The sequence below is a fragment of the Eubalaena glacialis genome, chromosome 7 (genome assembly GCF_028564815.1).
Source record: "Eubalaena glacialis isolate mEubGla1 chromosome 7, mEubGla1.1.hap2.+ XY, whole genome shotgun sequence".
Lineage (NCBI taxonomy): Eukaryota > Metazoa > Chordata > Mammalia > Artiodactyla > Balaenidae > Eubalaena > Eubalaena glacialis.
Window position 1 is genome coordinate 87,545,763 of NC_083722.1, and position 25,650 is coordinate 87,571,412.

Sequence of the window (25,650 nt, forward strand, 5' to 3'; positions counted from 1 at the left end):
GCTGCTTGTCTCTGGTCAACTTCTAAATTTAGCCACAGGTCAGGCTATCTTAGTAGGTCTTCTGTTCTTATACGGAGCTTGAGAGCAATATTTGAGGAAGGATTTAGAAAGATCGATCTGTATGGCACAGACAAAGATGTAAATTTCTAGGCACATTTCAGATGATCAGAGAAGAGGATTTCCTCAGTGCATATTTGGCAAGGTTTCTAGTCTTTGGGATTCAGAAGGAATTGTCAATGGAGCTCGCATTTTCCCAACTGGCTCTAGCATTTTTAAAAGTTGGCTAAAGCATGAGCTGTCAGCTGAGATTCATTTCTGAACACTCTCTTACTTTGTGCTCCTTGGAGCAGTCACACAGGGTTGAGTTTGGCAGGACATGAAGATAGAGAGGGAGAGGAAGGGAGCAGGCAGCGGTAGGTCTGAAGCAAGAATTACAAAGAGAATCAAGTGGTAACACACAGGCAGAGAGGGACGAAGACACCTCTTCTTCCTTCTCTATCTGACTCTGTCAATCCCCAAACCACTCGATTATTTCTAATTTTCTCAGAACAACGTTGCACACTTATCATTATTCCCACTTTACAAAAGGCAAACTCACAGTTCAGAAAATAAAGCATCCTTGTTCTAAGTCACACACCTGAAATGTGGCAGTGCTGGTATATGAACCACATCTGTAAAACTTTACAGCCTCTGGGGGTTCCCAATAACTTGTGTGGTTCAAGTACAATTAATTTGAAATGTAACTGCTTTAGCTATTCCTCCCTGCCACAGTCTGGTGGAAGTAAAAACAACAAAAAAACCCCAAACTTTAGAAGGAAAATGAGCACAAAAAAAAATTGAGTAGACAGAGAGGGTGAGAGTCCTAAAGAAAAGAGATAACTGAAAACAATGGAACTAATCCATCAGGAGGGTGAAGGAGAGGGAAGAACAGAGCTGGAAGGCTGAATACCCACAAGGGTTAAGAATGCAGTTGTAAGAAAACAAACGCCATCTAAAATTGCATCAAAAAGAATAAAATACCTAGGAATAAATTTATCCAAGGAGGTGAAAGATCTGTACATCGAAAACTACCAGACACTGATAAAAGAAACCGAAGAAGACCGAAATAAATGGAAAGATCTTCTGTGCTCATAGACTGGAAGAATTAATATTGTTAAAAGGTCCATACTGAGGCTCCGGCTTCGGAGGTCAGATCCCAGGGAGAGGACTGGGGTTGTCTGTGTGAACACAGCCTGAAGGGGGCTAGTGGACCACAGCTAGCCAGGAGGGAGTCCGGGAAAAAGTCTGGACCTGCCTAAGAGACAAGAGACCATTGTTTCGGGGTGCCCGAGGAGAAGGGATTCACAGCACCGCCTAAACGAGCTCCAGAGACAGGCACAAGTCGTCGCTATCAGCACGGACACCAGAGACGGGCATGAGATGCTAAGGCTGCTGCTGCCGCCACCAAGAAGCCTGTGTGCAAGCACAGGTCACTCTCCACACCTCCCCTCCCGGGAGCCTGTGCAGCCCGCCACTGCCAGGGTCCCGTGATCCAGGGACAACTTCCGCGGGAGAACACACAGCGTGCCTCAGGCTGGTGAAACGTCACGCTGGCCTCTGCTGTCACAGGCTTGCCCCGCATTCCGTACCCCTCCCTCCCCACAGCCTGAGTGAGCCAGAGCCCCCTAATCAGCTGCTCCTTTAACCCAGTCCTGTCTGAGCGGGGAACAGACGCCCTCAGGCAACCTACAAGCAGAGGCAGGGCCAAATCCAAAGCTGACCCCCAGGAGCTGTGCGAACAAAGAAGAGAAAGGGAAATCTCTCCCAGCAGCCTCAGGAGCAGCGGATTAAATCTCCACAATCAACTTGATGTACCCTGCATCTCTGGAATACTGAACAGACAACGAATCATCCCAAAATTGAGGCAGTGGATTTTGGGAGCAACTGTAGACTTGGGGTTTGCTTTCTGCATCTAATTTGTTTCTGGTTTTATGTTTATCTTGGTTTAGTATTTAGAGCTTGTTATCATTGGTAGATTTGTTTATTGATTTGGTTGCTCTCCTCCTTTTTATATATATATATATATATATATATATATGTTTTTCCTTTTTCTCTTTTTGTGAGTGTGTATGTGTATGCTTCTTTGTGTGATTTTGTCTGTATAGCTTTGCTTTTACCATTTGGCCTAGGTTTCTGTCTTTTTTTTTTTTTTTGTATACTTTTTAGCACTTCTTATCACTGGTGGATTTGTTTTTTGGTTTGGTTGCCCTTTCCTTCCTTTCTTCCTTCCTTCCTTCTTTCTTTCTTTCTTTTTCCTCCTTTTTATTACTTTAAAATTTTTTTATTTTTAATATTTTTTTATTTTAATAACTTTAATTAATTAATTAATTTATTTATTTATTTATTTCTCCCTTTTCTTCTGAGCCATGTGGCCGACAGGGTTTTCGTGCTCCGGCCAGGTGTCAGGCCTGTGCCTCTGAGGTGGGAGAGCCAAGTTCAGGACATTGCTCCACTAGAGACCTCCTGGCTCCACGTAATATCAAACGGCGAACGCTCTCCCAGAGATCTCCACCTCAATGCTAAGACCCAGCTCCACTCAACAACCAGCAAGCTACAGTGATGGACACCCTATGCCAAACAACTAGCAAGACAGGAACACAACCCGACCCATTAGCAGAGACGCTGCCTAAAATCATAATAAGGTCACAGACACCCCAAAACACACCACCAGACGTGGACCTGCCCACCAGAAAGACAAGATCCAGCCTCATCCACCAGAACACAGGCACCAGTCCCCTCCCCCAGGAAGCCTACACAACCCACTGAACCAACCTTACCCACGGGGGGCAGACAACAAAAACAACAGGAACTACGAACCTGCAGCCTGCAAAAAGGAGACCCCAAACACAGTAAGTTAAGCAAAATGAGAAGACAGAGAAACACACAGCAGATGAAGGAGCAAGGTAAAAACCCACCAGACCAAACAAATGAAGAGGAAATAGGCAGTCTACCTGAAAAAGAATTCAGAGTAATGATAGTAAAGATGATCGAAAATCTTGGAAATAGAATGGAGAAAATACAAGAAACGTTTAACAATGAACTAGAAGAACTAAACGGGAACCAAACAATGATGAAAAACACAATAAATGAAATTAAAAATTCTCTAGAAGGAATCAATAGCAGAATAACTGAGGCAGATAAGTGACCTGGAAGATAAAATAGTGGAAATAACTACCGCAGAGCAGAATAAAGAAAAAAGAACGAAAAGAATTGAGGACAGTCTCAGAGACCTCTGGGACAACATTAAACACACCAACATTCGAATTATAGGGGTCCCAGAAGAAGAAGAGAAAAAGAAAGGGACTGAGAAAATATTTGAAGAGATTATAGTTGAAAACTCCCTAATATGGGAAAGGAAATAGTCAATCAAGTCCAGGAAGCACAGAGAGTCCCATACAGGATAAATCCAAGGAGAAACACGCTGAGACACACATTAATCAAACTATCAAAAATTAAATACAAAGAAAAAATATTAAAAGCAGCTAGGGAAAAACAACAAATAACATACAAGGGAATCCCCATAAGGTTAACAGTTTATCTTTCAGCAGAAACTCTATAAGCCAGAAGGGAGTGGCAGGACATATTTAAAGGGATGAAAGGGAAGAACCTACAACCAAGATTACTCTACCCAGCAAGGATCTCATTCAGATTCGACGGAGAAATTAAAATCTTTACAGACAAGCAAAAGCTAAGAGAATTCAGCACCACCAAACCAGCTTTACAACAAATGCTAAAAGAACTTTTCTAGACAGGAAGCACAAGAGAAGGAAAAGACCTAAAATAACAAACTCAAAACAATTAAGAAAATGGTAATAGGAACATACATATCGATAACTACCTTAAATGAAAATGGATTAAACGCTCCCACTAAAAGACAAAGACTGGCTAAATGGATACAAAAACAAGACCCGTATATATGCTGTCTACAAGAGACCCACTTCAGACCTAGGGACACATATAGACTGAAAGTGAGGGGATGGAAAAAGATATTCCATGCAAGTGGAAATCACAAGAAAGCTGGAGTAGCAATTCTCATATCAGACAAAATAGACTTTAAAATAAAGACTATTAGAAGAGACAAAGAAGGACACTATATAATGATCAAGGGATTGATCCAAGAAGAAGATATAACATTTGTAAATATTTATGGACCCAACATAGGAGCACCTCAATACATAAGGCAAAGGCTAATAGCCATAAGGGGAAACCGACAGTAACACAATCACAGGAGGGACGTTAACACCCCACTTTCACCAATGGACAGATCATCCAAAATGAAAATAAATAAGGAAACACAAGCTTTAAATGATACATTAAACAAGATGCACTTAAATTGATATTTATAGGACATTCCATCCAAAAACAACAGAATACACTTTTTTCTCAAGTGCTAATGGAAAATTCTCCAGGATAGATCATATCTTAAGAAAATTGAAATTGTATCAAGTATCTTTTCCTACCACAACGCTATGAGACTAGATATCAATTACAGGAAAAAACCTGTAAAAAATATAAACACATGGAGGCTAAACAATACACTACTTAATAACCAAGAGATCACTGAAAAAATCAAAGAGGAAATCAAAAAATACCTAGAAACAAATGACAATGAAAACACAACGACCTAAAACCTATGGGATGCAGCAAAAGCAGTTCTAAGAGGGAAGTTTACAGCAACACAATCCTACCTCAGGAAACAAGAAACATCTCAAATAAACAACCTAACCTTACACCTAAAGCCATTAGAGAAAGAAGAACAAAAACACCCCAAAGCTAGCAGAAGGAAAGAAATCATAAATATCAGATCAGAAATAAATGAAAAAGAAATGAAGGAAACAATAGCAAAGATCAATAAAACTAAAAGCTGGTTCTTTGAGAAGATAAACAAAATTGATAAACCATTAGCCAGACTCACCAAGAAAAAACGGGAGAAGACTCAAATCAATAGAATTAGAAATGAAAAAGGAGAAGTAACAACTGACACTACAGAAATACAAAGGATCATGAGAGGTTACTACAAGCAACTCTATGCCAATAAAATGCACAACCTGGAAGAAATGGACAAATTCTTAGAAAAGCACAACCTTCTGAGACTGAACCAGGAAGAAATAGAAAATATAAACAGACCAAACAGAAGCACTGAAATTGAGACTGTGATTAAAAATCTTCCAACAAACAAAAGCCCAGGACCAGATGGCTTCACAGGCGAATACTGTTGAACATTTAGAGAAGAGCTAATACTTATCCTTCTCAAACTCTTCCAAAATATAGCAGAGGAAGGAACACTCCCAAACTCATTCTACGAGGCCACCATCACCCTGATTCCAAAACCAGACAAAGATGTCACAAAGAAAGAAAACTACAGGCCAATATCACTGATGAACACAGATGCAAAAATCCTCAACAAAATTCTAGCAAACAGAATCCAACAGCACATTAAAAGGATCATACACCATGATCAAGTGGGGTTTACCCCAGGAATGCAAGGCTTCTTCAGTATACGCAAATCAATCAATGTGATAAACAATATTAACAAACTGAAGGAGAAAAACCATATGATCATCTCAATAGATGCAGAAAAAGCTTTCGACAAAATTCAACACCCATTTATGATAAAAACCCTCCAGAAAGTAGGCATAGAGGGAACTTACCTCAACATAATAAAGGCCATATATGACAAACCCACAGCCAACATCATTCTCAATGGTGAAAAACTGAAAGCATTTCCTCTAAGATCGGGAGCAAGACAAGGTTGTCCACTCTCACCACTATTATTCATCATAGTTTTGGAAGTCCTAGTCATGGCAATCAGAGAAGAAAAAGAAATAAAAGGAATCCAAATCGGAAAAGAAGAAGTAAAGCTGTCAATGTTTGCAGATGACATGATACCATACATAGAGAATCCTAAAGATGCTACCAGAACACTACTAGAGCTAATCAATGAATTTGGTAAAGTAGCAGGATATAAAATTAATGCACAGAAATCTCTTGCATTCCTATATACTAATGATGAAAGATCTGAAAGAGAAATTAAGGAAACTCTCCCATTTACCACTGCACCAAAAAGAATAAAATACCTAGGAATAAACCTACCTAAGGAGACAAAAGACCTGTATGCAGAAAACTACAAGACACTGATGAAAGAAATTAAAGATGATACAAACAGATGGAGAGATATACGATGTTTTGGGATTGGAAGAATCAACATTGTGAAAATGACTATACTTCCCAAAGCAATCTACAGATTCAATGTAATCCCTATCAAACTACCAATGGCATTTTTCACAGAACTAGAACCAAAAATATCACAATTTGTATGGAAACACAAAAGACCCCGAATAGCCAAAGCAATCTTGAGAAAGAAAAACGGAGCTGGAGGAATCAGGCGCCTTGACTTCAGACTATACTACAAAGCTACAGTAATCAAGACAGTATGGTACTGGCACAAAAACAGAAATATAGATCAATGGAACAGGATAGAAAGCCCAGAGATAAACCCACGCACATACGGCCACCTTATTTTTGATAAAGGAGGCAAGGATATACAATGGAGAAAAGACAGCCTCTTCAATGTGGTGCTGGGAGAAGTGGACAGCTACATGTGAAAGAATGAAATTAGAACACTCACTAACACCATACACAAAACTAAACTCAAAATGGATTAAAGACCTAAATGTAAGGCCAGACACTATCAAACTCTTAGAGGAAAACATAGGCAGAACACTCTATGACATAAATCACAGCAAGATCCTTTTTGACCCACCTCCTAGAGAAATGGAAATGAAAACAAAAATAAACAAATGGGACCTAATGAAACTTAAATGCTTTTGCACAGCAAAGGAAACCATAAACAAGACCAAAAGACACCCCTCAGAATGGGAGAAAACATTTGCAAATGAAGCAACTGACAAAGGATTAATCTCCAAAATTTACAAGCAGCTCATGCAGTTCAATATCAAAAAAACAAACAACCAATCCAAAAATGGGCAGAAGACCTAAATAGACATTTCTCCGAAGAAGATATATGGATGGCCAACAAACACATGAGAGAATGCTCAACATCACTAATCATTAGAGAAATGCAAATCAAAACCACAATGAGGTATCACCTCACACCAGTCAGAATGGCCATCATCAAAAAATCTAGAAACAATAAATGCTGGAGAGGGTGTGGAGAAAAGGGAACCCTCTTGCACTGTTGGTGGGAATATAAATTGATACAGCCACTATGGAGAACAGTATGGAGCTTCCTTACAAAATTAAAAATAGAACTACCATACGACCCAGCAATCCCACTACTGGGCATATACCCTGAGAAAACCATAATTCAAAAAGAGTCATGTACCACAACGTTCATTGCAGCTCTATTTACAATAGCCAGGACAAGGAAGCAACCTACGTGTCCATCGACAGATGAATGGATAAAGAAGATGTGGCACATATATACAATGGAATATTACTCAGCCACAAAAAGAAACGAAACTGAGTTATTTGTAGTGAGGTGGATGGATCTAGAGTCTGTCGTACAGAGTGAAGTAAGTCAGGAAGAGAAAAACAAATACCATATGCTAACACATATATATGGAATGTAAAAAAAAAAAATGGTTATGAAGAACCTAGGGGCAAGACAGGAATAAAGACGCAGACCTACTAGAGAATGGACTTGAGGACACGGGGAGGGGGAAGGGTAAGCTGGGACGAAGTGAGAGAGTGGCATGGACATATATACACTACCAAATGTAAAACAGATAGCTAGTGTGAAGCAGCCACACAGCACAGGGAGGTCAGCTCGGTGCTTTGTGACCACCTAGAGGGGTGGGATAAGGGAGGATGGGAGGGAGACGCAAGAGGGAGGAGATATGGGGATATATGTATATGTATTACTGATTCACTTTCTTATAAAGCAGAAGCTAACACACCATTGTAAAGCAATTATACTCCAATAAAGATGTTAAAAAAAAAAAAGAAAAAAAATTGCATTCTCTTTCATGTATATAGCTTTAACCTATTTAATTAGAGTCCTAATTTACTTTTTTTAAGGGGGGGAAACACACACACACACACACACACACGCGCACGCAAAAGGTCCATACTACCCAAAGCACCACATGCAAAAGAATGAAACTGGACCCCAATCCTACACCATACCCCAAATTAACTCAAAATGGATTAAAGACTTGAACGTAAGACCTGAAACCATAAAAGTCCTATACATAGGGGCAAGCTCCTTGACATCAGTCTTGGCAATGATTTTTTGGATCTGACATCAAAACCAAAGGCAGCAAAAGCAAAAATAAACAAGTCGGACTACATCAAACTAAAAATGGGCAAAGGACCTGAATAGCCATTTCTCCAAAAAAAAAAAAAAAACCATACAAATGGCCAACAGATATATGAAAAGGTGTTCAACATCACTAATCATCAGGGGAATGTAAATCAAAACCACAGTGAGATATCACCTCACACCTGCTGGAATGACTATTACCAAAAAGACAAGAAATAACAAACGTTAGCAAGGATGTGAAGAAAAGGGAACTCTTATGTACTGTTGGTGGGGATATAAGTTGGTGCAGCCACTCTGGAAAACACTCTGGAGGCTCCTCCAAAAACTTAAAAATAGAACTACCATACGATCTATCAATTCCACTTCTGGGTATTTACCTGAAGGAAATAAAATCACTAACTCGAAAAGATATACTCACCCCCATGTTCACGCAGCATTATTTACAATAGCCAGATACGGAAACATCCTAAGTGTCCAATGATGGATGAATGGATAAAGAAAATGTGATAGAAAGAAAAAATATATATGAATATAATTCAGCCATAAAAAGAAGGAAATCCTGCCATCTGTGACAACACGGATGAACCCTGAGGGCATTATGCTAAGTGACATAAATAGACAAATACTGTACGGTCTCATTTATATGTGGAATCATCTGAAAACAAAACAAAACAAAACAAACTTAGAACAGATTGCTGGCTGCCAGAGGTGGGGGGGAGGGCACAGAGTAGGTGAACAGGTAAAGGTGGTCAAAAGGTACAAACTTCCAGTAGTCAGAGACATAAATCCTAGGGATATAATGTACAGCATGGTGACTACAGTTAACAATATTGTACATTAAACTTGGAAGTTGCGAAGAGAGTAGATCTTAAAAGTTCTCAGCACAAGAAAAAAAAATTGTAACTCTGTGAGGTGATCAAAGGTAACTGTGACATAGTTGTTAATACTAGGTACACTTACTGTAGTAATCATTTTGTAATATATACATATATCAAATCACCAGGTTTTCACTTAAAGTTAATACAACATTATATGTCAATTATATCTCAATAAAAACACGGGGAAAAGTGGCAATGCCGTTAGCATTTGCAGAAAAAAAAAGGAAAAAGAAAGCAGCTGCAGTATCTCATAATGGTTTAAGAGAATTAACTTAGGATCAAGCCTTGCTTCTTCCACGTACTAGGTGTATAACATTTGGACAAATGACATTGGCCCTCCAAACCTCAGTTTCCTTGACTGCAAAATGGGATAATAATAATACCCACTTTGTCTTTTTAAACCACTTAGTGGTTAAAAAGATTAAGTGAGGTGATGAACGTAAAGCACTTAGCACAGTGCCAGGCACAGTCTCGCCTGTCCTGATAACCACTCCCGGTGGGAAATTCCTGTCTTACTATGCCTATCTCTGAACCTTTTACAGCTTGTATTTTCTGTTTCATTCCAATGTCAGTAGATACGGTTTTGCTTTTAAATATCCTTTCCCCCCTTTTCTACAAATCAATCTTCTGTACTGGAAACAGAGGTTCCCTCCTACTAATGTCCTATCCTTGCAGGCCAGGCCATTCCCCAGGGACACTTAGTGTTTTCTTTAACTAGACATTAACTTGGGGTGGGAGAAAAACAAGTCTATTTCTGCATCAATGGAGCAGTTCTTCAGATGCCCTCAGTTTTTCAAATGCTGCAAATCCTTCGCTAATTAATCAGGGTTTCAAATGAGTGCCTGTCTTCTAGCTGATGGCCAAAGCTGTGGAAGGAGGAAAAAACCCAGAGTAGGTCCTACCTAGAGTCTGCCCCTAGTGGCTGTCTGAACTCATCCAGAATGACCACGTCTGAATATACATATTTAAAATATTTCTTCCATCTCCCCCTCCTTCTGGGAAAGTTATCTTTATGCATTTGGCCCAAGGCCTGTTCAAGTTTTTCTGGAGGCAGCCAGATTTGGAACACTCAAGAACACAGACGTCGGAACGGCAGAAAAAGGAGGGGCTCTCCCACCATTGTTGGAGTGAACTGTTGGCCGTCTGACAGCAAACCTTTTGGGAAAGAGCCAGCCTTGTCACCATGCTGGAGGGCTTCACGGGGGAACGGATGTGATGATAGCAAAGGGGTTGAGCGAAACACTGGCAGGTGCCCACTTCCTGGCTCTACTTACTTCTTGCCATTCGTCTGCCCTCCAAGCGTAGAGTGGACACGGCGGGGCTTGGCAGGCGCGCTCTGACTCCGGTCTAGTGTATGGGTTGCACTCGGTCTCTCCGGCTATTTTGTGTGTTCCCAGCTGACAGCCCACATTTCTCCGCCGCACGCCTTGGCCACAGGACACAGAGCACTAAAAGGACAAGAGTGCGTAAGTGGGAGCTTCGGGTCATTTGGGGGAGGGAGTGATCATTGGGGTGGAGAGGGTCACAGATCTGGGGACCGCATTCCTAATCCAATGACCCTCACAGCTATCACAAGGCTTTCTAATTTCCAGTGAAAGGGACCCAAGAGAATGTCTTAAATCTGCAAACTCACTGCCTATCAAAGCCGGTTGAGTGAGGAAGAGACTCAAGTTAGGGGGAAATCTTTCAGGCTAACAAAACTCTTGGACAATGGAATAGGCTGGGAGAGATCATTCTGAGACATTCAGTACAGCCTAGAAGTAGTGCTGCCATGTGAAATGAAAATCCCAAATGATTTCTATCCTGGAAGGTTGAAGGGTCTTGAAAATTGGAGATACAGTTCTGTACAAGAGAATTTCTTGGCAGATGGAAAATATAACTCAAGGAGAGTAAATCACTGAAGCTTTTAGGGCCTTATAAATAGAATTATTTTCTTCAGTCTCTTCTTCTTCTTGCTCCTATTCCTGGAGATAGGGAAATTTTTTTTTTTTAAACTATGGAATTCGTTAAAGTATTTGTATCTATTTACAACCTCGGATGAATATACAAAAAATAAAAGCTAACAAAAAAAAAAAATTTCCTCAGGTGTTGTGTTTTCAGTCTGTGAAAAATACTGTTAATCAGGCTGAAACATTTTGTTGACCAAGCTGCACAACACCCTATTAATCTGTAATTAACTTTCCTCTAAATTAATTTTTTTAATGGTTTCCTCATTGCTGGGTTTCATAATCTCACTTACGGGCAGGCCAAGAATTACTGTCTTTATTAAGCTTTTGACATTCAGAAACTAAAGGCAACATCTGACTGGAAAGAACAGCCTATTATTTCACTTAGCTATTAAAAATTATTTCCAAGTTTTTGTGATAGCTCAGCCGCCATTCATTTGTCTAATTGAGAAAACAAGCTTAACATACACTAAACCCATATTCCTAAGAGGATGGCTTCGTAAAGAATAGAATCACGCTTTTAAATTAGACAAAAATTCTTGTCCAATTAACCTGCAGCAGGAGTCATCGTACTCTGAGGCTAATGGGAATTTACTAACAAGAAGCACACCCTCATGAATTCTGCTGCATAATAATATTATTTCCGTTTCAGATTCTAAGAAAATAGGTGGTAGTGTTTAGAAGGCATCTTGGGAAATAATATCATTTCAGATGAGTCTATGCCAGGCAGGAGCTTAAATGTTCACATCAAAGCTAGCTGAAGAGAAGGAAATATTTTGGAGCAACATAGCTACTATTGTTTGGGTTTAATTGTATTAATTGGATTGAATGAGTTTGTGACCCACAAGGAACCAGACTTTTAACGTCATTATGTTCTTGGTGGAATGAGAGGGTGCCTGATTGCCTTGTGTACAGAGGATGGCCATTTAACACTTATGGGAGCTACATGTATATTTCCCATTGATTACACAGGAAATGAATGAACTGCAACATCGGAGAGTTAGCACATGAATGACAGAAATCATCAGCAACCACTGACAACAAACAACAACCAAAATACCCTTCGGCTATTTGAATTTGGGGGTCTTAAAAAAAAACAAAACAGTACACTTCCAGAACAATGTATCCAAATGGAAACACGAGGAAAAATTAAGTAAACAATTAAGTAAACAAATTTGAGTTTGGCATAGAGCTAATACATATTCAAAATCTCATAACGCTTTAATAAGGTAAAGAAAAAGGAAAAAACGTTAAAGGCTTTCAGGGTGTATACTAGTCAGGCTCTAAGTAAACGAAACTTCTTTTTGATGCTATTGTTTGTTACTGAGTAAATTATTACTTACGGTTCAGCAAAGGCAAGGTATTAAGAGCCATAAGCAACCAATATTTTAAATATCATTTCTACAATGTTCGATATTTTTTCAAAAGATAAAGGAAGTTTCAGTGATACAATATGTCACTGTGGCTTCCGATTTTCATAGTGTCAAAGCTAGCCTTGAATGAACACATTCAAAAGTTTCGACAGGACTTATATGCACAGTAAGGTGTAAGCCCTGCCTCTGTGAATACTGCATCCATGGTAATCTTTGTTCAAAATGAAGTATACCGCATCAGAGTTAGTTCTCTGTGTTTAACTTTTCTTCCTGTGCTGTCTCAGCGGAGGCAACATTTTGCATACAGAGACAGCCAGGCTTGCTTGGTGAATTCTGAGAGATTTGTGCGGAACCCCCATGAATAAAACAGCATCAAAAAGACCTCTGCATGACCCTGGAGGTGCTGATGGTGGTGGTGTGTGCACGTGTGCGTGCTTAATTATTCTTGTTTTATTTAGTCTGACTTTTAGTTATTCTGCAGAAAATAGAGGTTGAGCGGTGTCTATTAACATGCCCCCCTCCTCTGTCCCATCTATCATTTCTGCATGGCAGTCTATTTGTGCCAGTTTGAAAGTAGATGTTTTTAGTTCCAAACTACTGAGCTGGGAGCTGTGTTTCACCTCTCTGTACTCCCTACTGTGCAATGCTAGTATGCAGAACTCACCGATTTAAAGGGGAAACAATGCTTATTTCCATAGATAAAAAGAATCTCTATGGAACTTCTGATGTTTAGGGAACTGTAGTATACACTTGAAAACCTGGAAAGAATTTTACATACTTTTTTCCAGTACAACTACTGCAACCATGGCAGTGACATTATTTAAAGGAGGGCTTAGTTTGAAAAATAACTATATGAACCAACTTTAATAAATAATAACTGGTAACAACAATAGCAAACTTAGTAAGCACTTAACTAGCCGAGGCTCTACTCTAGGGTTTCTCAACCTAATAATTCATTTTTGTTGGGGGTGTCCTGTGCATTGTAGAAAGTTTAGGAGCATCCCTGGACTCTACCCTACTACATGTCAGTTGCATTTCCCCTCCTCTGCCAAAGTGAGATAACCAAAACTGTCTCTAGACACTGCCAAATGTCCCAAGAGATACAAAATCACTGCCAGTTGAGATTTTAGTTCTATGCTAAGCATCTTGCATAAAATATCTTCCATACTTCCTAGTAAACCTTTTAAGTAGATACTCTACAAATAAATAAAGCAAAGAACAGAGATAATCACCCTAACTCAAGCAAAAACAAAAACAGAAAATAGTCCAATTAAATTCTATCCTAGGCAATAAACCAAAGCTACCGTGGATTAAAATTTGGCTTCCAGTTTTAAAATATGGTGCTAATATTATGCAGCCTTTTGTACATCAGCAAGAGTGTGGGTGAAAAGCCTGTATTCAAACAATTCAACATCAATGCTTGCAGTTCAAATACAAAGTAACAAGAAAGCACAAATCACTAAGGCAACTCTAGTTCTCATCACTGACCATGTGCATATGGTTTCCCTGACTTCTCAAAGGACACATGCTACACAGTTGCCATGTTTCTCCATTAGACACTTGCAGAATACTTCAGAATCAGATACCACAACCAAGCCGCTCCCATTGTAATTACAAGAAAAATCCCAACCAAAAATGGCTGGTAGCTTCATAATGCAATCTGCCAGTTTCCATTTTGGCATGAGCACTGAAGAGCTTTTAAAAATTAAGTATTTCTCTGAATTTAAGACACCACTGATTCCAAGACACAGTATTACATTATGTATCACTCAGAAAGAAAACAAGAGCAATTAATTAAATCATGGCCTTCCACTGGTTGTTAGGCTCATCCTGACCACAGAAATGTTAAAATTTGAAAAAAACAGGCATCTCAGGATTGAATGAATTCATGATTGATAAATGATGATAAAGTGTTACTTTCATTCTACTCTGATGATTTATTGTTTAGTCCTACTCTTCATTTGTTTAAAAAGCCTTTCTAAAGGAACAGGACACATTAAAAATTTTTTATTCTGGAATGCTTTTGAATCATGTGACTATAGAACCTTCACATTTATCAAGCTGAATCAAGAAATGGATGCTGATTGTGTCTGAAAATTTCATCCCTCAGCTCTTGATCAAAATCTTCTAAACAAACTGAACATGACCTTTTGGAAAAAAATGCTTTCAAACTTTACTGAGGATGTTTTCCAATAAAAGCTATTTATTGGAAAAATTTCCTTGACACATTCCAGATTTCCAAAAGATGTAAAAGTAAAACATTCCGCTTTAAATCTCAAAACACCAATTCTGAGGGAGAGACGAAGAAGATTAGCAAGGCTATACTAGTTTCCTATCCCAATATTCTATATGCCTTATTACTGTCACACATTTTGACATGATGAGAAATTGCAATAATTATTCTCCCTACCTTGAAGATGAGATGACTAGAATATAGCTACCAGCAGAAAACAGAAGGACCAGATATAAAACTTTCTAAATATTGTTGCAAATGGATAATCGTTATTCTTGCTTTATATTACTGCCTTAGGGATATTTCTGTTTACCATGGGATCATTAGTAAACCAATAACCTTTAATCATGCAGACTGTCTTTCTCCATCAAACTCTGGGTCTGATTATTTTCAGGTATGCTTCTAAATTGCACAAATTGGATTTTACCCATGTAGCATCTTGTCTTGCCTGCTTTTATAATTCATTTCTATAAATCAAATCAGAGCATTACAAAGTTGGCCACAGATCATTACATAACTGTGTTTACTTGCATTTTCCACAAAGGTAACTAGACTTTTCTAAGCAATCCTTTTGAACAGGTGCGGTCTTTTCTGGGGAGGAATTCCGATAATCCTATTACCTTATGTTTGAAAAAACCCCAAGGGTTCAAACCTAATCATCCCAGCTTTGTGAACAATTTTAGACTTCCCATCAAGATCACAGGATACTAGAGTAAAACTCACTCTGTGTTTACCAATAAAGAGTGAAAGATTCTTTTAATCATCCTTTTATTGAATGAATTGGCCTTTATAATGAGTACCACTTACATGCTCTCAACTTAATATTCAGGACAAGGTGCAAATAGTAGATATGTCCAAGGGACATAAAGAAAAGTTACAGAGCATGAAAGTGTGCAAGAGGACAAGCTAATTAGTGTGGTATCTTAAATAATGTTAGCTGTAGGCTTTTACATGCATTGAATAGCTCCAAAAAAAAAAAGGGCTGGAAGTTACAGATGACACTAGTCACTTAAGACAAACCATTAAGGATGACCAGTATGAAATACTGCCTAGAAATCTGGTCCCTTAAGGAAGCCAGAGGAGGAGCTAGCTCTGGCTGGGCACAGATGCTTTGATTGTTAAAACAAAAATAAAAACAAAACATGACCATTATGATAAAAGCATTGAGAGGGATGAGGCTCCCCTGCTGGGGAATGATGCAGGCCATGTTTTATTTCTCTGTGAAGGGAATAAGACTGGGAGGTATGGGGGACAATGATGGCAGCTCAGGGCATTTAAGAAAAATTCACGTTTCTAGAGGAATTTTCTATTAGTCATGCTGAAATGCAGGATTCTCAATTCCTCCTCATGCTAACACATCTGTGCAAAGCTTCTTTGGGGTATCAGGAATCAAGAACCAGGCTCTGAAAGCATCAATTCTAGAGGCTGCTAACCTTGAACTTAGTTTTCTATTGATTCTACGGAGTATCTTCATACATCTCCACTGCATAGGAGAGCTACAAATTCCGTAAAACCTTACTGAATCAAATTAATGTAGAGAAAGAACATATTAAATACAGAATATGTGAAAAGAAATTGGGCCTTATTACTTTTAAGTAAGCACCTCAACCAAGCTGAGGAAATGGACAAGTGTGGAGTGACAAGATCTACTTTAAGGGCCAGATATGACTGACTTTTGTTCACCCCTCAATTGTTTATAGGTAAACAGAAGCTTCTAAAGTTCCCTCCTGAATTCAATAGGGGAACTCTCCCACCCAGTTCCTGACTAGGTTACCAAAGGTTTAGAATTAGTAGAGTCTAACTGTAGTCAGTTTCTTGGGTACTTACTCTCCTTCCCCATTGGATATACACACATCGTACTCATCCAAGTAAAAAAAAATATTACTTTTGAGATCTTACTAGATTTAAGACCCCAGAGCTAAGTACATGCCATTCATTACTGCTTTAAATCCTCATAAGAGCTATATGAAGTCAGCTTGGCAAGGTCAAACAAATCACCCAAGGTCGCAGAGCTAGGAAATGACAGAGAACTTCCCCATCTGTCCCCCACTTCTATTGTATACAAGCTAACAGGCAGAGAAGTATTCTCTAATACTTTATATTGACAGCCCTTTCTTTAAGAACCTCAAAGGTAAATTCAGACTCAATTCCTGCCAGGTAACATAGTCAACCTTACTAGAATCTGAATTAGTGGTTTTTTAAGTGGTAAATAGTAATAAAAATGCCATCAGCGAAGGATTGAGGGGCTACTCTGTCCTAGACAGTTGACATCTACATCTACCACCACTTGGAATTAATCCTCACAACTGTCCTATTGTAGATGGTATCCAAAGTGCCAAGGGCTGAAGCCACTTGCCCAAGGTCCCACAGCTAGTGAGTATCCTGACATAAAGCTGTTTCCCTCCCTGTCCCCAAGCTCCCCTCTGAAAAACCAAAACCGCGCAGAGAAACAAGCCAACACGCTGGTGTCAGCCATGTGGCCGAAGGTAAGGAAGCAGTCATGAGAGGAGAAGCATTGCTCACCTGACTCCAAGCGCCAGCCTTCCACTTGGGGCATCTTCCTCCTCGGCACTTTCTGTGCCCATTTGGCTTAGCAAGGTGTTTACAGTAATCACTTTCTAAATGACTTCCATCTTTTGCCATGCAGTAAACATTTCGTTGTTTATGCCCTCGACCACAAGAGACAGAACACTGAAATATAAAGCAATGGCAAGGTTGTTGTTTTTTTTTTTTAATCACAAGGAATTTGATAAAAACCTGTGTCGTGAGATGTTACGATCATGCCTAACGAGAGTCACCATTCCCCCCTTTTGAAGTGCCATTTTGGATAACACCTCAAGGCTCAACATGGAAGGAAGGTAGCAATGGAGAAAACAATGTGGACAGCATGACAGCAGGAATCCTGTCTAGTACCTTGGGTCACTCAAGAACGACGGTAAATCCTGGTAATTTAGGCCAAAAATGAAGCCCATGAACCTGAAATTACCATGAAATTCTGATTTACAGAAGTCCTACTATGAATTAGTCAGGATTCCTTTCGGACATCTCACTTCACGCAATCGCTGATCAAGACATTTCTTCAACGAACTACCTCACAATTCACTCTTTTGGATAAAGGTGTGTTTCCAAATTCAGCTGTGCCCCATTTCCTAGTGAATTGATTTAAGGAAACTCTTCTACCATTTTTCAGAGGAGAAGCTCTCATTTTCCCAGTCCATTGGAAAGGAGGTGAAAAAGGCATGTTAGAAACTGAAAGGTAAGCTAGCAGGTGGGTCAGTGCCAAGTTTGGGAGGGAAGCATTACCTTTCAACTTTGATCTGCAGGTTCACTCAACTGTTTTAATGTGACCTTGTCTGACCACATCTAAGAAACTTGACTTTGATTTCAGAGTAGGTTTCTCAGAAAGGTTTGGGAATCAAAGGGCTCATGGCGTCAGGACAAAAATTTGATATGACAGCTTCTTGTGGAATAGGCAAGAGGCTGGCCCCCATAAGTATGCTGAGATATTCAACGTCCACTGCCTCATTAGCGATTACAGAAGTCATTACCACTTGGATCATAAGCTTGCTGGCTCCGGTTTTCAAGACACATTATTTCCCAATATAATGTCCCTACATGTCAGAGGGAAATGAGCTTAAGAATGAACAGCAAAATGTGAAAACACAACAAAAATAGATTTCAAATGTCATTTCCTTCTACTCAATGTTTCTAATTTCCCCTGCTAACTCTGTGATTTTGTTAACTTAAATGGCCAAAGTACCCTTTTATGCCTAATAGGTAAATAGCACCATGTAAAACATGTAGCCTAACATAAATTCAAACACTATTACCAAGCAAGCTCAAAGCGATCCCATTCATAAATGTGTCAGACACGTTTTTCTAGTAAACATAAACCATTATAAAAATTCCAATAGCAGCTGCTAGAGATATTTAAAATATGTATATTAATATGTTTGGCTATAACTTTTTACTTTAGGAGACGGAAACGTTGTTTTGAGCTCTCATCTTGTGAGTATTATGATTTGGAGTAGTCATTCTGGCACTCTTAATAGAGTATACAGTGTGGAAGGAAAGAGCCGAATTTAAATATCTACACCGAAACAAAAATATCCATCTTTCAACCTACAGTGTTTTGATGTATATAAAGACTATGGGCTATAATTCTAGAAGGCTTTTAGAATGAACCTCCAAGAAGTATACCTATAAACCAACTGTCTAATGACTTACGCACAGATAATCCCTATTATTAGTGACTATTTTAATATTTTAAAAGGTTGGGCTTCCCTGGTGGCGCAGTGGTTGAGAATTTGCCTGCCAATGCAGGGGACACGGGTTCGAGCCCTGGTCTGGAAAGATCCCACATGCCGCGGAGCAACTAGTTCCGTAAGCCACAACTACTGAGCCTGCGCGCGTCTGGAGCCTGTGCTCCGCAACAAGAGAGGCCGTGATAGTGAGAGGCCCACGCACCGCGATGAGGAGTGGCCCCCGCTTGCCGCAACTAGAGGAAGCCCTCGCACAGAAATGAAGACCCAACACAGCCAAAAATAAAAATAAATTAATTAATTAATTAAAAAAAAAAAAAAGAAAGAAAGAAAATGTGGGCTGGAGACACTGGAAAAGTTAAAAAAAAAAAAAATGTTACTTCCACCAAAAAATACAGGCATAGTTAGAATCTGAGGTGAGTTCATTTGTTTATTCACCAAACATTTACTGAGCACCTACTAAGTTTCAAACGTTATGCAAAGTGCTGGGAATATAGTGATAAGTAAAACTGATATAATTCCAGCCCTCATGGAGTTTACAGACCAGTGAGGGAGGCCAGCATTAATCAAGTGATGACAAAAATAAATATATACTTGCTAACTGAGATGAGTACTCTGAAGAAAACAAGCTGGAGTGGTTGCAGGAGGGCTCCCTGAGGCATTCCCTGGGGCCAGACCATGCAGAGCTCATAGGTCATAATAATATATTTCATTCTCCACGAGAGGGAAAATCACTGAGGAGTTTTAAGTTGGGGTAAGACACGGTCTGATTTTTGTTTCAAAAATTCTACTTTGGCTACCGGGTAGGCAATGAGTGGAAATACAGCATAAGTGGAAACACGAAAACTACTCAGGAAGCTAATGCATTTGTCCAAGCAAGAGGTGATGGTGCCATAGATTAGGGTGCAGAGTGGAGGGGTGAAGGAAGTTGGTGAATTGAAGATGCATTTTTTGAAGTAGAAATGATAGTTCCTGATGGATCAGCTGTGGGGTGGAGGGGAGAGGGCAGAGTCAGGAAGGTCTCCTGGGTTTCTGGTATGGGCAACTGGATAGACAGTGATGACATGAATACAGATGGGGAAAACTGCATTGGGAGTCAAGAATATATTACTTTGTAGGAAATGAGCTGAACTTAAAGGATGTGGATTCATGGGTGGTAATGTGCTTGATTATGGTGAAGAAATAGACATAGTTGTCTTATTAATCAGATGAACATGGGTCAACTTAAAGCAATTCTACCTTGAAGGATCATCATTTCAATATACAAACAGTCCAGACAAGCTGTCCCTTATTATGGAGGGGAGAAAGAGAGTTGGTGGAAATGCTGATTTAGTAATCTACCCATTGGTCTGTAAGTTCCATGAGGGCAGGGATTATGGAAGTTTTGTTCATCACTATACCCCAGCACTTTGCATAATTCTTGGAACTTAGTAGGTGCTCAGTAAATGTTGAATACACAAATGAAACAAATCCCATTTAGTGGTACTGGAAGAGATAACCAAAAAGTAGGGAGCAATCTACAGAGGCAGAATTAGAAAAGGCACAGCTTTCTCCCATTTATTGGGTGCCAGTCACTGCTCTAAGACTTTATATATCTTTTATATTATCTCATTTAATCATTCCAATAACCATAGAGATAGGTACTATTACTGGAGACAAATGGTGTTTTCAAAATGGCATAACCAAAATGCTTTATATGTATATATCTCTTCCCACATGACTCCAATCCAAGTGGCTAGATGTCTGTTGGGAACATAACAGCACAATGAAAATAATTAAGTTATCAACAACATCCCTGCTGATAATTCATCTGAGGGGCACCACCGGTGCAACCAACATCTATTGCCCATGAAGTGAAGACAGATGAAGTTGATACGAAATATGAAGCCTTAAAAATCTTTTAAATATCTGGATTAGTTGCATCCCACCCATTCCTATGTGTGGTTTTCTTATTTGGGAACTTCAATGGAACTGACTTGGAAAACAGGATGCAATACTACACATATTATTTGCCTCAAATTAAGATCTAAAAGAGATAAGGAAATTCGCAAGGTATCTAATCTGATAGCAAACACTTTTCATTTCATGCTTTCTAACTTACCAATGAAGAGAAGCAGCTGCTTGTGGAAATTTTCCTATCTAACAGGTTTATTAGTGGGTCTATTATGATCTCATAAAGAAGTTATCATCTTGATAATCAAACACAGGTTTCAGCTCTTCTATTCTGAGGGAAATTTCCATCTGATTTTTTCCAGTCCTTTCCCAGGCAGTGATTTTTGCATCAATGTGCATCACAGATATAATAGTTAAGTTTAGAGTATCACCTAGTACATATTATTTATTGGCTACATATCTGAGGGTTCTTGCTCTGGGGAATATTTAATTCCTTATATTTACAGCCAAAATAATCTCCTAGTTTGCCAGTAGGACTCTGACTTTTTCCTCTGGGGAAACAATCCAACTTGTTTAAGAGAATGATTTCCCCCCAACTTTGAGCAACACCCTCAAACAAAGTAATCTCTGCTTGTTACATAGAAACACCAAGGTCAGTATCTCAAATGCCTGGGCTTTTGTTTCTGCGAGGTCATTCAAAGGGAATGTTTAATGTGGAGCTTTGTTCAGATGCTGTCTTTACTTTTTAGACGAAGGTCTAAGAGTTTAAAATCCTTGCATTTCAACACATCTGGTGGAAACAGAACTGGCTCCCTCTCTAGTGGTAGCTCTGGGTGTGGTGTGGATTTGTATCTCACTGTTCCTGGTGTGCTGTCCCTGGCATTAGGGTTGTCCTGCATCGGTTCTTTCCCTTATACTGAGGGGCTGGGTCTCTCAGTCAACCGAGAAGCCAGCAAACAACCCCAGTGTGTCTGCCTGGATGAGAAGGGGTGAAGACCTAGAAAGAATGAGATCCCCAGCATTGCCGAGGCTGCTGAGAACCTGGACATCCAAATGGAGATGGGAGGACCACACGGAATTGGTAAGGATGCCATGAGGAACCAAGAAGGAATAGGCAGGGGAGGGTTTAGGTCAGGGATGCACACAGAATCTGGCTAGAAGGAAGCTTCTCGATGGGGCTAGATGATGCTGGGGCTCAGAGGAAGCACCGGAGTGGGTGGGGTGTGGACCAGGACTGCCTGAGTTGTAGCAGATGCTTATACAGAAGGGTTAATAGATGGTCTAGGAGGACAGTCCCAGCAGAGTGGGCACAGTTGAGTATGTCTGCGTGATTCCTATTTCCAAGTGATCTGTATACATAAGATTCTGTTTATGTGAAATGTCTTATGGAGGATGTTGATCAACGAGTCCATATTTCCAACCAGAGGACTGGCTGACAGCAGGTTAGAAGTAAGACAGAATTGAGAAGCCAAGAGAAAGGTCATATGCTAGAATCCATTACCAAGCTAAGCCAAGACTCTGATACTCTAAGGATTTTTGACAATCAGGTTTAACCATCACTTTGAGACTGGTGGGCAGAGTTCAGTTGTGAGACAGGAGACTGTACTAATTATTATTCAAGGCCTTTCCCTTGTGATTCTATAAAATATGAAAAAAACATCTAAAACACAAACTCTTTTTTTTTTTTTTTTCAACAAGCTCGTCTTGATTCTACTCTCATTTTGACTTTGTTTAAGAAAGGCAGACCTCATCTGGAAAGTATGATATCAGAAAGGAGGCAATGCTCATGCCGCCCATGGTTCAGAACTGCCTTTGCCAGTTATAATGACAAGTGAAGTGAGTACTGCATGAACATCGCACAATCAGAAAAGGTAAAGGGATTCCAGCCTGTACCCACTGTTCCACCGGTGGGGCAAAAAAAAGAATGTTGAGTGCAAAGATACAGACTTAGGGATCAAAGTTTCAAATCTGCTCAGTGCAAGACCTGGAAAACCATGTGGGCTCGTCACATAGAAAAAAGATAGTAGCTGCAATCCACATATGTTTAGTACTGCTTTCCACACTGTAGGCACTGAGCAAGTATTTATGGGAATGAATGAATACATGAAAGCTATAGCCATCATAGAAGTGTACTATAAACCAAATGTCATGTTTTCCTAAAGGTTTCAAGAAAGAACCACCTGGAATCTGACCCCCAGTGCTAATGCTGAACTGATTTGGCAGTTACTGAAATTCAAAGAGGCCACCCCAAGAGCACTCTTTCAGTTGGAGCAGAGCTATTAGAAATCACACCATGAGCGCTTACTGTGAGTGGGACCCTAAGCTGAAGGCTACTGGCTTCTCCTATTTAATCCCTACAGCAACCTTGTGGCTCAGGTACTATTAGGCTTCCTCTTTACAAATAAGGAGACTGAGGATTAAAGAGGTGACCTCACTTGCCCAGGGTCACAGAGCCAGGAAGCAAGCAGAGTTAGCCTTCACATATAGCATGTGTTTTTCCAGAACCGCCATTTTCTTCCCTAAGTTATACTGAAGAGAGGGCCTGGTTAAGAAAACAGGCTGCTGACCTCTGCTTACCCGTGGTGATAACAGAAAACTAGGACTTTAAAGAAATGTCCCTTAAGACTATTTTAGAGACCTCTGTGACTCCTTTGTCTCCCAGGAAGAGGATGGTTACACAATCTATTTCTGACTTTAATGCTTTCTTCACAACCTCTTTAGCACCCTGGGAAGAAAGACGCTATGAAAAGTAAATATACCATCATGTACAATCACATAAATATAAATAAAGAGCCACATTTCTCTTTGCCCAAAGCCACACTCCGGTTTTCTCTTGGCCATTTTTCAAGGTCGATTCACCCTTTGCATTCAGCCTGATGCCACGTGGTGAACGATCATCTCTATTCACTGGTGAACGGCCCTTTGCGTGGTCATGAATGGAAGGTTACAGGTTGTAAATTTTGGCCTGCCGATTCACCAAGGACTAAGCTCTCAAATCTCTGAGCTATAGGTCATCTCAGCATATTTTATATATATTTTTATTCAGTCCATGTATTTATTTTACAAATTCAATGCTACGGAAAAGGAGACAAGTCATGCTCACTGTCACACAGTAAAGAAGGAATAGATGTAGGCTTATGACTAGGAGCTCCTGTACCTAGCAAGGAACACTATTTGGTGCCCATTGCACTGGGGATTTGTGACCAGATTCTGGCGTTCTGCGTGTTGCTTGGGAACCACAGCTAACCAGGCATCCTGATTCCTTCCACTCCAACTCAGTCATGCTCACATAGAGCTAGCAGGATGGGCTGGGGCTAGCCAAGGCAGGTGTAGATTCTGTGCCTATGGCTTTGAGGAATTACCAACACCAATATGAACAAGCATGGGTTTAACCACCTCTTCTTCTAAGGTACCAGTTAAAAACAAATTCCATGGGGTGGCTGTGCATGGGATTCCACAGCTCACCACATGGGTGCTTGTCTTCACCTTGCTCTAAAATGTAGCCCTTCAAGGCACAGGTTTTGGAGTCAGACAGATCTACGTTGGAGTGCTATCTGCCATTCTACCACAGTGCCATTTGGAGCAAGTTACTCTCAGCTCAGATTTGTTCTCTGTAAAATGGGGATAACAGCACTATGTATACGCAACAGGGCTGCCTTACAATTAGATGAGACAATGCATACAAAGCTCTTGGTGTTTTGGCCCAACGGTGTAAAAATCAATACACGTTCACTGTTCCTGCTACTACTACTTCTATTCAGTGGACTCTTTAAAAATATCTCCTAACATGCAGTTTAAAAGGTGAGTATTTTTAAAAATATATGTCCACTCATGGAGTCTAAAATTAACATTCTAATACAGGCACCGCTGGGTGAATGAGGAACTTAGTCTGGCAAAATCTCCCTCTTGTGAATGGGTGAAGAGCTTTTCTTTCTAAAGGTCACAGAGAAATCCCCAGAGCAGACATAAATGTTGATGATTCCTTTTCTTCTGCAGTGCCCTTTTCACTCTCATAGGCTATTACTTATTAATATGGTCTCTTCTAACCACAGAAGACAGAAAGACAAGAAAAAGAAAGGCACCATATCTGAAAGCCACATCTCTTTTTTACTCCGTCATTTCCTGCTCACGATTATTATCTCAAAAACTCCTTGTGTTTCTCGTTTGTTTTTTTGTTATGTTATTTCTTTCAACGTCCTGAAGCACAGAATCCACATCAGTGATAACCATTACCAAACACATATTCACTCACTTCCCTGCTCGGTTCAGCTCAGCTGTGGGAGTGCTAAGAGTCCTTTGTCAGAAAGCGTATCTCCTCATTGGAGATGTGAGCATGTTTAGGGAAATTTTTATAGGGCTTCTCACAATACAAGAATGGCTCTGAACAGGGGCATCAGGGATCCAAAATGACCGAGGAGGAAGGAGAGAAAGCTTGGCCAGGAAACAAGGGCTGTGACTTCAGGGCGTTAAGCCAGTGTTGACAGGCCTGCCTGATGCCGTTCATGTCCAGGACCACCATGGCACTTATTACCATGAAAAGGAGCTGAGAAAGCATGAGATTGGCAGGGAACACCAAGGAAGAAAGCGGATGTAGGAATCACAGTCATCGCAGCTGGATGGGGCATCGGGCCATCCTTCCAGCCCCATCCCCCCCCCAATACCCCCAGCCTTTGCAGTCCTACAAAGGTCTAAGACTGTGGGAGAAAGGGAACTAAGATTCACACGTCAACTCTTGGAGCACA

At 40.0% G+C, this 25,650-nt stretch overlaps 1 protein-coding gene and 1 long non-coding RNA gene across 5 annotated transcripts in view; one reads left to right on the plus strand and one right to left on the minus strand.

Moving 5' to 3' along the window:
* ADAMTS9 (ADAM metallopeptidase with thrombospondin type 1 motif 9) overlaps nt 1-25,650 on the minus strand; it is a 221,351-nt gene that overhangs the window by 88,622 nt on the left and 107,079 nt on the right. For all 4 annotated transcript variants that reach the window (XM_061197111.1, XM_061197112.1, XM_061197110.1 and 1 more), the window contains 2 exons: nt 17,277-17,444; nt 10,476-10,649 (listed from right to left, as the gene is read on the minus strand). In XM_061197111.1, coding sequence (XP_061053094.1) covers nt 10,476-10,649; nt 17,277-17,444 — 342 coding nt within the window. The remainder of the gene's footprint in view (nt 1-10,475; nt 10,650-17,276; nt 17,445-25,650) is intronic.
* LOC133095529 (uncharacterized) lies at nt 10,375-23,702 on the plus strand. Its single transcript, XR_009701623.1, has 4 exons — nt 10,375-10,663; nt 17,944-18,009; nt 21,795-21,989; nt 22,607-23,702. It is a non-coding gene; the product is annotated as an uncharacterized LOC133095529 (long non-coding RNA).